Here is a 13,315-nt window from a genome sequence, read left to right as displayed (position 1 = left end):
CTTACATTTCTAGAAAAAACAAAGTCAATGACCTATCAGCTATAAGCACAACCTACCTGGGCCTCCTTTCATCACCTATAAAAGTACTGGGTCAAGATGGCCCTTGAAAGAATCTAGTTCTACAGATCTAGTTCTACAGCTATGACGTTGGGCAAATCATCTCCCCTCTGACAATGAGGAATAAAGTGGGTCTCAGTTTTTTCATCTATATAATGTGATTGAATTAGTTATCCTTTCTACATTGTGGGGTTAAGGGTGTGCCCCCATCTGGAGAATCTGCACAAAATTTTTTGACCCTTGCTTCATACCAGAGAAATCTCAATTTTTTTTTTTTATTGAGTGTTTTTAGTACCTTCTTGTAAAATCTGGGTTGTGATGTAACACTAGAAATATAATTACTGCATTTCTGAGCTTCTAATTGTCTGCTGGCCTTCACATCTTTTCTATGGCTTCTGCAAAACTCCCCCCAAATTCCCATCTAATTTCTTATGCTGACCTGTGATACATTGTAACTGGAATGGGGAAAGACATGATGTGAAATGGATAGCTGTAAATACCCTTCCCAGCTTTTACTACGAAGGTCATTTATAGCAACCAGGGCCTGTTCTATAAAACAGACTGGCAGCTGCTCAGGGGCAGCAACTGCACTTTCTTCTTATTTGCATTCCCCTCCCCCACAGGACCTGGCAGAGCCCCCAGAACTTAGCAGTTATGCTCCCAAAGCCTGTTGACTGATTGGCCAGTGAAGAATGACCAGGTCTCTAATACACAATCAAGCTGCCTGAGCTGGACTAGGATGAGTTAAAATGAAACAAATCATATATGTGTTTTTTTGGCATTTTGCTTATTAACAGTAGACATTTCAGTGCTCACCAAGTTAATTAATACATGAGGCATAAATATCTGACACACGGACAGAGTGAAGTAGCCAGTATCAATACGTATTTGAAATATTAGCAAAGTTTATTCCCCCTCCCCAAGGTAATAAACTTTTAAGTAGTTTAAAAACCGTATTTAGCAGGTTGCCAAATAGCTGATTGCAAAGGCATACATGGGCTAGAGGGAGTTAACTCTGAAAACTCCTTGTGCATTTCCTGGCAAATAAGGAGGGCTTATAAATGATAATCATTGGTAATTAATTCAGTAATTAGCTTACCAACGGTAGCTAGCCAAGCAGGTGGATTTCAGTCCCAAGAACCACTCTCCCACCCAAAATGAAACCCAGAGAGTCGTTTCTTATTCTGCCCTAGATGCAGTCAGTGAGGTGATAAGGTGGAGGGGGACAGATGTGCACATCCTGGTTCCAAGGGAGGAACTACACTTACTAGCCACTACAACCCTTGAGCAGGGGACACTTGGTGCAGTGAATGGATGGAGTGGGACAGTGGTGGATAATGGATGAAGGGGGTTGCAGGGTATGTCTGAGACAATCTGAGGGTGGGATGGAATCCATCTCCCAATTTACTGATCTTTACCCCAATGGATCACTGTTTTACACCCTTTTCTGTGGATCGAGAGCCCATCTTAAATCCTTTGCCCTCTAGTCTAATTGTTGTCAGTGACTCAGTTTTTCAAGGGGAGAAGGAATTAGGGTAGGAATTCTCAGAAGTTACAAGGGCTACACTTGGCTAGTCTCCAGTTCTGGCATATTCCCACCACCTTCACTCTTATTCATGAGCTGGGTCACTACAATTTTGTGTTATCTAATTTCAGGAGAGCCTTCACAGGAACCTCCTTAAACTGCCTCACTCTTCATGGCGGCTCCTTCTCTTCTCTCCTTGGTTTCTGTCCAAGGCTGTCAGCTGGGGACTTAAAAACAAAAAGCCATTATTAGCTAAATGCTTACTCTCATTCACATTATTCTCATTCCTTTCCTGAGTTACTCCTTCCCTCCCATCTCAAAGAGGCTGCCCTGTTCCTTGCTAAGGTTAGTCTCCAAATACCCTTGAGCCATTCCCTTCTGATGTCTCTGGCAGATTGTTTCCACTATCATCCCCACACTCACCAATCTTTAGCCTCTCCCCATCTACCAAGTCCTACAAACACATTTCTGTCTCCTCCATCCTTTAAACATGCTGGCCTTGCATCATGTTCCTGCTACCTTTTCAGCTAGACTCCAGGGGTCTCCACTCTTGCAGTTTCCAACCTCATCCCTCCCATTACCACGTGCCCTCTTGAACACCACTTCTGTGAATTCTCTCAATGCTCATCCTTCTTGGCCTCAGTATCACTTGGTATTCTGGTCCCCTTTCTTCCAGACTCGTTTCTTTCTAAGTTTTTGGGATGTAACACTCTCTGCTGGCTTTTCCTGCACATCATGCCCACAATTGTGGGCTTCCAAGGTTCTGGCCTGGGGCCGCTTCTCTGGCTCTCCTAATTTGTCCTGTGATCTCGTCAGTTCCCATGGACTTAGTTGCCATCTCCATATGTAGCCTTTCCAGATCCACAAATACAATCCTAACCTCTCTGACCTCCAACATCTTCCATCACTGTTTTTTTTGACATTTCAAGCCAGCTGGCCTGCAAGCATTTCAAACTCAACAAGTCCAAAAAAGAATTATTTCCCCCATCCCCGAAATCTTAATCACTTCCCAATTACTGCTGAAGATCCCAGTGTCATATGAGGTTAATCAAAGGCCTGGACTTTCAGCCATCCCCTCTGGCAAGGCCAGGCTTCAGGCAGTACTACTAATTTTGACAGATTGATCTCTCAATCATCTTCAACGCTCTGGGTACCCATCTCTCTTTCTTTCATACACACACACACACACACACACACACACACTCACATACACACACTGGGAAATCTTCCATCCATTAGATGGAAGTCTACAGGATCACACTTCATCACCAGGAAGACCCAAAGCCAGATGCAGAGAGAGAAGAGTCTTTGCAGGGAGCCCATGACCCTTCTAATCCTCAGCCTGACTTAACTACCCACTTGTTCTACTAGTGTTGGGGATAACACAGGTGAGAAGGCTGGGAACAGCTTTATTGGTTAAAGTCAGAAACATGGTTGTGGTGCCCAGTCAAGTGGACAGGAGTTAGGGTGCTGAATCCCTTCTTCATCAGTGGGAGGTACACCCCAGTTCCCAGGGTCCTTGGAGTGCTTGAGAGCTGGTGGAGATGAGGAGAGGGGAGGACAACCAACCGCTAGGCCAGGAAGCGTTTAACATTGGTCATGAAGTCTTGGGGTTGGTCAGCATGGATCCAGTGGCCGGCCCCTGGGATGGACAGGATCTGAGCTTGAGGGAACAGACGCTTGATCTCGGAGTAATGACTAGGCCTGTGGAGATTGGAGATAGGAGACAGAGGACAAGAAACCGAAGGAGAGGAATAAAGAGAGCTAAGTGTCCATCCACCCCCTGGCCCAGCCTTACTGGATGAATGTGGACTTAGCACCACTGAGGAAAAGTGTGGGGCCAGGGTAGGATTTCTGGAGCTGGGGGAAGTCCAGGATCTTGTCCATCTGCTGGATCAGGGCTTCAATGTTGACCCTCCACTCGAACTGCCCAGTGCTGGCTTCCACCAGATTGGTGAGGAGGAACTGCCGTATCGTAGAATCCTAGGGGCAAGCAGGCTTAGTGGGCACACACCCAGGGATCCCCAGGTCCTTTCCTCCCTTCTCATGCCAGGTCCTTCTCTAACCCCAGCTCAATCTCTAACTGGTGTCCTCCATCCTGGCTCGGCAGCAACCTGCTCTTCTGCTCCCATGAAAAGGGTTGTTGCTCTAGCAGTGGAAAGGACCTCAGAGGTATTCTGGTCCAACCCCTCACTGTGCAGATGTGGCCAAGGGAGATGACTTGTCCATGGGAGGAAGTACCAGGCACGGGACTTGAAGTGAGGTCCTCTCATGGGGGTCTTATGAACGTCCCTCCCTATTTCCCAGATTATTTTGTTCTTAGACAGCTTCAGCTGCTGTCTCCCCAACAGGGGAGGAAGGATTACCTGGATGACAGGACTAAGCTGCTGGTCGGCTATTTTGCGCGCCTGAGAGAGGGACAGCTCCTCAGGGATCTGTACAGCCTTCATGGCTTCCAAGTAGGAAGGGAAGTCTAAGACGACTGTGTTAGGCAATGGGCTGATGTCCACTGAGATGAGACGCTCCACCAGCTCTGGCTACAGGGAAAAGCCACCCCCAGGATGACCTGCGGTGCTCTCAAGAGTGTCACTGAGGCAGGGCAGGTGGGAGCAGAGCTCTGAAATGAGAAGGAAGGGGGCACTACAGGCCAAAGGTGGAACACTCTAGACCCATCTCAAAGCTTATTGGGAGTCATTGAGGGCACCTTCCTTTCCATCCACACCAGAGTAAGGGAAGGAGGGTGATGTTTAGAACTTGGAAACCCCTCAGGTTCAGGCACTGGAAGCTTCTCTCCTCTACTGGGATTCAGCAGGGAGAGATGCACAAAGGAAACCTCCCTCTATGCCCTAGTGCTAACGTTCCTGCACTTGCATCTTCATCCTCTTCCCAACAGCCTCCTCAGCTCAGGGACCAGATAAGACCCTGGAGTTTTAATCCTTTTGTGCTGGGCCCTCCCAGTTCTGACTGGTGGCTGCCCCAGCCATGCCTTGTCAGTCAGGTAAAAAGCACTGATTAAGTGCATACTGTATACCAGGCACTGTGTCTCTTTTCTGACCCCCTGGCTGCCCTGGATATACCCTTCCTCCTCAGCCCTTCAGGTCTGGAGTTACTGTTGGGGGCGGGGAGAGGGGGTGTCTCAAATCTAATACAAATCACATTGCACTTTGGTCCCAACTCACCATCATCATCCCTGTAACTTTCTGTACCAGAATGTCCCTCCCTGGACACTGTACCCTACATGTGTTATCTCACTCCATCACGCTTAAAATTTGGGGCAGGAGCTGTTTTGGCCCAGAGTAAGGATTGAATAGTCTGTCCCTCCTTCCTTCCTCTCCCCGCTCCGTGTGCCCAGGGCTCTGAGGAGGGCACTCCTACCTTCTGTAGTGCCAGTGTCATGGCTGTCTTGCCCCCCATGCTGTGTCCGATGAGGACGCAGGGAGCCAGGCCAAGCTGGGGCAGAAGGGCCTCCATGTCTGCGCTCATGGCCTCGTAGCTGGAGTCAGGGCTGTGAGGGCTCTCTCCATGGTTCCGAGCATCCACTATCAGCACCTAGGGGACAGGGACTAGTGGCTGTCTGTCTCCCCATCTCTGCCCTTACCCCAATGTGGGGGTGCTGGCCTGGGTGCGGAGGCAGCCCAGTCAAATGAGCAGACCCTGACAAGAGGTGGGGATGGGGGCTGAGACAGGAAGACTCGGGGGCCCTGGGGAGCTCGAGGGGACCTCAAAGGCTATGGGGAGATGAGGCCTGAGGAGAAGGGAGTAGCAAGAAGGAAAGTCAGGACTCGGATCCAGGCCCAAACCAGGGGCACCAGGGGCACCAGGGGCACCAGGGGCACGCGCATGAATCGGAGCTGACGTTCAAAGGGGGCTTCCCTAGGCTGGCCCTTCCTGCGCCCCGGGCCGCCCCTGGCTCCAGCACGGGCCCCAGAGTCACCGAGGAGAAAGGGGGCCCGGGCCCGCTCACCCTGCGGCCCGTCTGCTGCTGCAGGCTCCTGCCGATGGTCTGGAAGTTGGTTTTGCTGCCGAACAGGCCGTGCAGGAAGACCAGGGCCGGGCGGCTGTCCGCCGAGTCCAGCAGCTTGTAGGAGAGGGGCACCGGCCTGGGGGGGATGGCCCAGATTAGGGGCAGGGCGGGGGTGGGGGTAATGCAGCGAGGCGGGGCCCAGGAGGGAGGGGGGAGGGGGAGGGGAGGAGCCCAGCAGGAGGAGGGAGCCTGGGCGGAGGCAGAGCTGGGGGGGCCGTGACCCCGAGAGGGCGCCCCTCCCCCTCCCCGCGGCCTCCGCTGACCTGGGGCTGCCGCTCGCGTGCGCGGCCCGACGCCCTGCGAGGCCGAGCCCCGGGGAAGGCAGCGGGGGCTTCAAGGCCACCCCCCAGAGGCCCCTCCAGGCCCGGCCCCAGCGCCACATGCTCCGAGCTGCCTTCCGGCCCGCCAGATAACCGTGAATCCCCGCGCTGACCCCGGCAAAAGGCGGCTCCGCCCCCAGCCGATCCTGCTCCGCGTGTCGCCCACGTGACACCACGCATGCGCTCATAGGCTCGTGCCCCCGCCTTCTCCCCGCCACCTTCCTTGATCCTCCCACATGTTCTCCCCGCTGCAGCCTGCCGGGCCCGCCCCTCCTTCCCTCCTCCAACCCCCGCCCTCCTTCAGTGGGAGCCCCGCCTCCGTCCCCGCCCTCGCGGTCCCTCCCTCCTCCCATCCGCGGCCTCCGTCGTCCTAGGCCCATCCCTCTCCGCTCCTCCCATTGGTTCCAGCCCCGGCGGGCTTCTCCCACGAGGTCTCCTGGGCCCTCGGGGGCGGGGCGGGCGGGGCGGGGCTTGGGCGGGGCCTCTGCACCCGGAGCCCGCCCCTTCCTCCCCTCGGGTACTCCCGACCTCCCCGATCATCGTGGGCGGGGTGGTGCAGCGGCAGACGTCTGACGTAGAGAGTGTAACTTACAAACAACGAACAGCTCATTTTAACAGCATCTAGCTTTTGTCTGGGTCAGCTAGGTGGTGCCAGCCCTGCAGTCAGGGAGACCTGAGTTCAAATCCAGCCTCAGACACGTCCCAGGTGTGTGACCCTGGGCAAGTCGCTTCACCCTGTTTGCCTTAGTTTCCCCATCTGTAAAATGAGCTGGAGAAGGAAATGGCCAAACCCATCCAGGATCTCTGCCTAGAAAACCCCAAAGAGAGCTGTAGAGAGTTGGGCAAGACTGAACAACCACAAAGCCTGACAGAAGGTACCTCTGACTGAAGACCCTAGCATTGAGAAGATCAGGAAGGGAAGAGGACCTACTGTGTGCCAGGCTCTGTGCTGAGCTCTTTACAAACGTTATCTCATCTCACAACAAGCTTGGGAGGTTCCTACTATTACCATCTCCATGTTACAGTTGAGAAAACTGAGGCCAACAGAGGTTAAGTGACTTGCCCAGAGTCATACAGTTAGTCGACTAAATCTAAGGCTAGATTGGATCTCTTCTTGACTCCAGACCCTACACTCCATCCACTGTGGGTACAAGAAAGGTTTTGAACGCAGAAGGTAGAATTTTAGCTGAGACTAAAAGCATTTTGGCCTTCCTCTTATTCTGGGGAAGCCCTGAGGGCTCAGGGTTCATTAAAGCCTTCCTGGAGTATGGAGGAGAGGACTTTCAGTTTGGACAAACTTTGCTGGAGGGAAAGATTCTTGAGCCCAAGAGTTGATCAGGGCTTCTTTTATAACAAATATCTGGCCCTGCTCACCCGGTTACTTCAAGTACTTAAGCCAGAAATGTATGTAAGATTAGGACCTTCAATCAGAAGACAGGACCTTAGAGGCCAGCTGGGCCAATCCCTTCGTTTTCAGATCTCAGTTGGGTTCAGGGACTGGCCTTCTAGTGGCCATGCTGGAAGCTACCAATTCCTTCAGAGGAAGGGATGTAGGCCTTCCCTACTCTGAACTCCATTTTTAAATAAATTTTTCTTGATCGCTTTTTTGTGTGTCAAGTTTGTCTCTAACAGGATCAAACCCTGGCCCTTCCTTAGCATCAGGTCTCAGGACTTTCACAAAGCAGCACCTTTGATCTTGGGCAGAATGCTTCTTGACTCAGTCTCTACACCTATAAAACTCACCTCTGGCTTGCCTTGTGTGGAGGAGACATCAGGAATTTTGTTTTTAATCTTGGGAGGGCTTTGAGGTCCCTGGAGAGGGACTCTCTTTAAACACACCAGGTGGTGTTTTAATGAATTGTCGTTAGAGAAGCAGATCTGTACATCTGAACCCAAACATGATGAAGGCATGAGGACTCTGGGAGCAAGGGTGCTACTGGGGGTGGAAAGGTAAAGCTCTGTAATTTATTGGAGCTTGGGAGATGAAGGAAAATGAGGTATTACCTAGACAGAATGAGCCCCAGGAGCCAGGGGAGCCTCTCCAGACTCACCCTCAGTCTTTTGGAAATCCTCCCCACCTTCCATTTCCACCCCTCCTCCAGGTAAATGGACTCTGTGGTGACAAGGTGATTCTCTGACCTTGAAGAGCCCTGGTGGGTTAACTGGGGGAAATGGAAAGAGGTCGACTCTGGAGTCAGAGATCCCCAGTTCCAAATAATACCTCCGATGCTTATACCTGTGTGCCCCTAGGAGCTTAATCAAAACATTTTACCAATATCATATCATTTTATCTTCGTAACAGTCCTGGGAGGTGTGTACAGATGAGGAAACTGAGACAGACAGAGGTTAAGTGACTTGTCTAAGGTCCCAGGGCTAGTAAGTATCTAAGGTAGGATTTGAACTCAGGTGTCCCCAAGTCCAAGTTCAGTGCTCTGTTCATCTAGCAGAGCAAGGGATAAGATCTGTCAACTGATCAACTGTGTTAGGTAAGTGAGGAGTTGTAAGTCTGGGTGATTAAGGTATAAAAATAAATTAGGAAGAGGGGAAGGTTTTGGGGGAAAGATAATGAGCTCCATGTTGAACATTTTGAGTTTTGAGATGCCAAGTTGCTAACTGACCTGAGTCTCAGTTGCCCCATCTGTAAGATGAAGAGATGTTGCTAAATGGCCTCCAGCTCTCCCATGTCTATATGAACTGGGGTTCAAGGGCCTAGTGCAAGGCTGCCTCTTGTAGTTGGTCTAGAATAAATTATTGAATATACCCCAGGATGTCTGATGCACCAACAGCTAGGTCATTGCTGGGTTACCTTAGCAGGGTCTCTATAAAACAACTGAGCTCAGACCTCCGTGCTCTGGCTCTTATTTTTATTTTTTTGCGGAAAGATAAATGTGAGTTTGATGGTAGGGGGTGGGAATCATACCCACTGTAGGTAACTGAGTTAAATCAAGACATAGGAAGACCCAAGGAAACTAAAGGGTTTATAATCTGTTATAACAAAAGTTAGGAACAAGATTGATGGCGATGCTACCCAGATCCCAGAGCAGCCTGGGCTGGTGGTACCACATTCCTCACACGCAGCAAACAAGTCAGGCAAGCACTGCCTGGGGGGCCTTGGATTATGTCACCGACTTAAAAAAGAGGTCCTTGGCCCTGGAAGAATTTCAAAGGCGTTTATTAATCAAGCACAGGGAGTTCAAAAACAAACTTGAGTTTTTTAAGGGACGTAGGGTCAACTGGAACAATCCACTCTGTGCCCAGCTCTCCTGGTGTCTGTAAGGAGGAGGGGAAGCCCCATAGCATCCAAGGCCTCCTAGACAGTGCCACTGGGCTGGCTGGGCCTCTGAACTCTCCTGATTGCCAAATCAGGACCCACATCAAGACAGGCTGTGTGCTTCATGGCAAGAAAGGACCAGTTCACCAAAGAGATCAGAGACATGTGGTCAGACACAGGGAACATCCTTTGTGTGACCCAATCAAGAGAGGGGAGGGTTTTGTTTATCCTTTGGATATCCCAGAAGACAGATCACCCCCAAGCATATGCCACCAGTATTAATGCTACTACTGCTCTGTTTGGTAAACAAACAAAAAATAACCCTAAATGAAAACCAAATACCTCTGTTTTATGTTGCTGAGGAAAAATGTATGACATCTGCTTGAACTAGAATTCTAGTTGTCAGGAAATTCTCTGTCTCTGTCTCCTCTGCTCTCTCTCTCTCTCTCTCTCTCTCTCTCTCTCTCTCTCTCTGTCTCTCTCTGTCTCTCTCTCTCCCTCTCTCCCTCCTCTCTTTCCTCCCTCTCCCATTTCCCCTCCTCTCCTCCTGTTTCTCTCCCCCTCCCTCTCTGTTTCTCTCCCCTTCCCTCTCTGTTTCTCTCCACCTCTCCCTCCCCATCTCTCTCTCCCTCTCCATTTTGTCTGTCTCTCTCTCCTCACTTTCTCCCTCTCTCTCTCTACTTCTTTCTCTCCCATGCTCTCTCTCCCCTTCCCCTCTCTTTTTTCTCCCTCCCCTCCCCCATCTCTCTGTCTCTTTCTCTCTCCCTGTTTTCCTCCCTTCTTCTCTGGTCTGTCTATCTGGCCCTCTCTCTTCCTCTTTCCCTGTTTCCTGAAGCTTGCTGATGAATTAATCGTCTCTGACAAACTGGCTAAAACACAGAATAGAATGTTTTTCTTTCTTGTGGGTGATATAGTGGACCTGCCTTCCAGTCCCACTTCTGACATATACTGGCTGTGTGACCATGAACAAATCCGATAACCTACCAGTGCTTTTTAGGAAACTCTTTAAGACTAGAAATTCCAGAGAAATGCTGATTGGCATTGGGAGAGGGAATTCATGCAAGAGAAATCAAAGGTTCAGTCCCTACTCCTATGTAAACGTGAAAATGAAGATCTTGGTCAATCGTTTCATCCCTGTTGGTGAGAATTAAGTACAAGACATTCTGTCAAGTTGGGGATGTAAAGATAAGAGTAACACAATTCCTTTCTTCAAGAAGCTTCATTCCAATGCAGGGGGACACCACTGTACATATTAACTATATGCAAAATAGGGGCTCCAGCTGAGCTTTGAAGGGATTTAGGGATCCTGAGAGGTACACATGAGGGTGGCTTGTATTTCACGTATGGTGGACAACCAGGGCAAAGAGGCAACGATAGAGATGGGGTATTCCATGGGCCAGTTTGGCTGGACAACAGCGTGCGGGAAGGCAGATCCCTCAAGCTAAAGGACTCGGATGGTACAGAAGGAGAGAAGGAGTGACAGTCTTCACCACGAGAGGGCGTTCCTACCTAGCAGAAAAAACACATTTATTGATATCTTCCAAGTATTTCCAGCTAACCACCATCTCCATGGCCTCCTCTCCTTTGGTAGCTTTCTTGGCTCCAGGGCTCACCTCAGTGCACAATGATATGGCAGCTAGGTGGTGCAATGGATAGAGTACCAGTGCAGGAGTCAGGAGGACCTGAGTTCAAACCTCACCTCAGACACTTGACACTCACTGGCTGTGTGACCTTGGGCTTAACCCTTAACCCCAATTGCCTCATCCTGGGTCATCTCCAGTCATCCTGATAAATATCTGGTCACTGGATTCAGATGGTTCTGGAGGAGAAGTGAGGCTGGTGACCTGCACAGCCCTTCCTCACTCAAAACAAAGTCAAGTGCAAGTCATGTCATCATTTCTCTGATGGCATGGTCTTCTTCAACAACGAAGGACGAACACACACACGCTCAGACACACACACACACACAATGCACAATGACAGAATCTGAATGGGAAGCAAGTTCAGTGGCCCACATCTGAACAGTCAGTGAAGAAATGTTTATGAAGGAACTGTGCTGAGGGTAGACTAATGCCTTCTGGATGCTGATTATCTCCCAACCCCCTTTATCCATGGGATTTGAATCCAAGACTTCTCACTCCAGAGTCACTCCCCCCCCCTCCCCACTCTGTGGTATGTGATCTGTGTAGGCAGAGGAGAAGTACCTCCACTCCACAAGTCCTTGAAGTATCAAAGAGGGCTTGTAAAGAGCTTCCTTTACATTCAGAGAAGAGACATTGTCATGGAGTGGATAGAATATTAGGTCTGGAGTGTGGAAGATCTGGGTTGGAATCTCACCTCAACTTCTCCCTAGCTGTGTGACCCTACAAGTTTGGTCAGTCAGTCAACAAGCATTACTTACTTTCCGATATAAAGGCAAAAACATGACCTCTGCCCTCAGAAAGCTCACATTTTATGGACGCAACATGCAAACAACTATACACATGCAAGGTCAATGCAGAATCAACAGATGGTAATCTCCCAAGTCAAGGAACTAACAGCTCTAGAGATCAGGGAAGGGCTTTGGCAGAAAGCAAGATGCGTTTAGTAATGTCTGACTCTTTATGACCCCATCTGGGCTTTCATGGCAGAGATACTGGCATGGTTTATCTTTTCCTTCGCCGGTTAATTTTACACATGAGGAAACTGAGGGAAACAGGGTGAAGTGGCTTGCCCAGGGTCCCACAGCTAGGAAATGTCTGAAGCTTGATTTGAATTTATGTTTTCCTGACTCCAGACCCAGTGCTCTATCCTCTGAGCTACTTAGCTGCCCCCACACAAAGATGAGAGTTAAAGTGACAGATAGTCCTGTCTGACGGCTCACTGAATATAACAAGTCACCACAATGGTCAAATAGTAAGTGTATATATGTGTGTGCGTGTGTGTGCGTGCGTCTGTGTGTGGTGTGTGTGTGTGCGTGTGCATGCGTGTGTGTGCGTGTGTGTGTCTGTGTGTGTGTGTGTATACACATGTATATACATATATATGTAGATGTATGTATGTATATGCACATGTATATATGTGGTATTACAAAATAAATACAAGTTAATTTCCAGAAAATGTGTTCAGTCATTTTTCAGTCATGTCAGACTCTGTGCCTCAATTTGGGGTTTTCTTGGCAGAGATACTGGAGCAGTTTGCCATTTCCTTCTCCAGCTCATTTGGCAGATGAGGAAGCTAAGGCAAACAGGGTGAAGTGACTGGCCCAGGATCACACAGCGCCATTCTGTTCAGTTTGCATTGAAATGGATCAAAAAATGCCTCCAGCCTTTAGTTACCAGTGGAAGGCAGCATTGCAAAGACTTGGGCCTGGGGGCTGGGTACAGAGGGTTTCCAGGGGGGAGTCCTACAGTATATACACACACACACACACACACACACACACACACACACACACACACACACGTGCACTGGGTGGGGATCTGCTATTGCTGCGGGCCCTACAGGTGACTTGGAGGGCGGGCTCAGTTGCCCTGGGACCAGCTTCTGTGCTGTGACTGGCTGGCCAGGGCTCAGAGATGGAGGGTGAAGGCAGCGGGGAGGGAGCTGGAAGAAGGAAAGTGTCAAGTATCTTGCACCTGTCCCAGTATCGGTCACGTGGGTCTGGGTTTCACCTGCCCGACTGAGCTGGGACAATCAGGCTGCTTGTTCTGCCACAGACAGACTGGCCACTGGGGCTCTATGGCCCAGGTTGTCATGGGGACGAGCCCAAGGAGGTCACTTGGGCAAATTCCTTGGGGAGGGGGTGGTTAGGTGGTTGAAGGAGGCCTCTCCCCTCCCCACTGCTACTAGAACTTGGGATGACATTGGGCTTTCAGGATGGCATGGATGGATTGGGGCTACAAGCCCTCAGCTGGACAGCAGGGGGCACTGCTGGACAGTAGCGAGATCTCGGTGCTGCCCAGCCCAGCCAGGCTTAGGTTAGGCAAACTGTGGGTTGATCCAGTGCCCTCTGGGTGCCTTTTCATTAGGATTTAATAGAGAACAGGGAGGAGTCTGGCAAGGCTCCCTTGCTGGGAACCTTCTGATTCTCCTAGATGGAGCACATTTCCTTCTTTCACTGCCTGATCTTTGTGTCC

At 50.3% G+C, this 13,315-nt stretch overlaps 1 protein-coding gene across 1 annotated transcript; it reads right to left on the bottom strand.

The window, feature by feature from the left end:
- Positions 1-2,974: 2,974 nt before the first annotated feature.
- On the bottom strand, positions 2,975-6,143 carry LOC140525120 (sn-1-specific diacylglycerol lipase ABHD11-like). The gene is made up of 6 exons (XM_072640205.1): positions 5,870-6,143; positions 5,547-5,682; positions 4,958-5,131; positions 3,949-4,119; positions 3,381-3,565; positions 2,975-3,286 (listed from the first exon to the last, which is right to left on the bottom strand). The coding sequence occupies exons 1-6, from the start codon at positions 6,112-6,114 to the stop codon at positions 3,154-3,156; spliced, it is 1,044 nt and encodes a 347-aa protein (XP_072496306.1). The 5' UTR covers positions 6,115-6,143; the 3' UTR covers positions 2,975-3,153.
- Between the last annotated feature and the right edge of the window lie 7,172 nt (positions 6,144-13,315).

Source organism: Notamacropus eugenii, chromosome 2, assembly GCF_028372415.1.
Source record: "Notamacropus eugenii isolate mMacEug1 chromosome 2, mMacEug1.pri_v2, whole genome shotgun sequence".
Classification (NCBI taxonomy): domain Eukaryota; kingdom Metazoa; phylum Chordata; class Mammalia; order Diprotodontia; family Macropodidae; genus Notamacropus; species Notamacropus eugenii.
The sequence above is the reverse complement of the archived record's forward strand: the minus strand, read 5'-3'. Positions and strand labels throughout refer to the sequence as shown.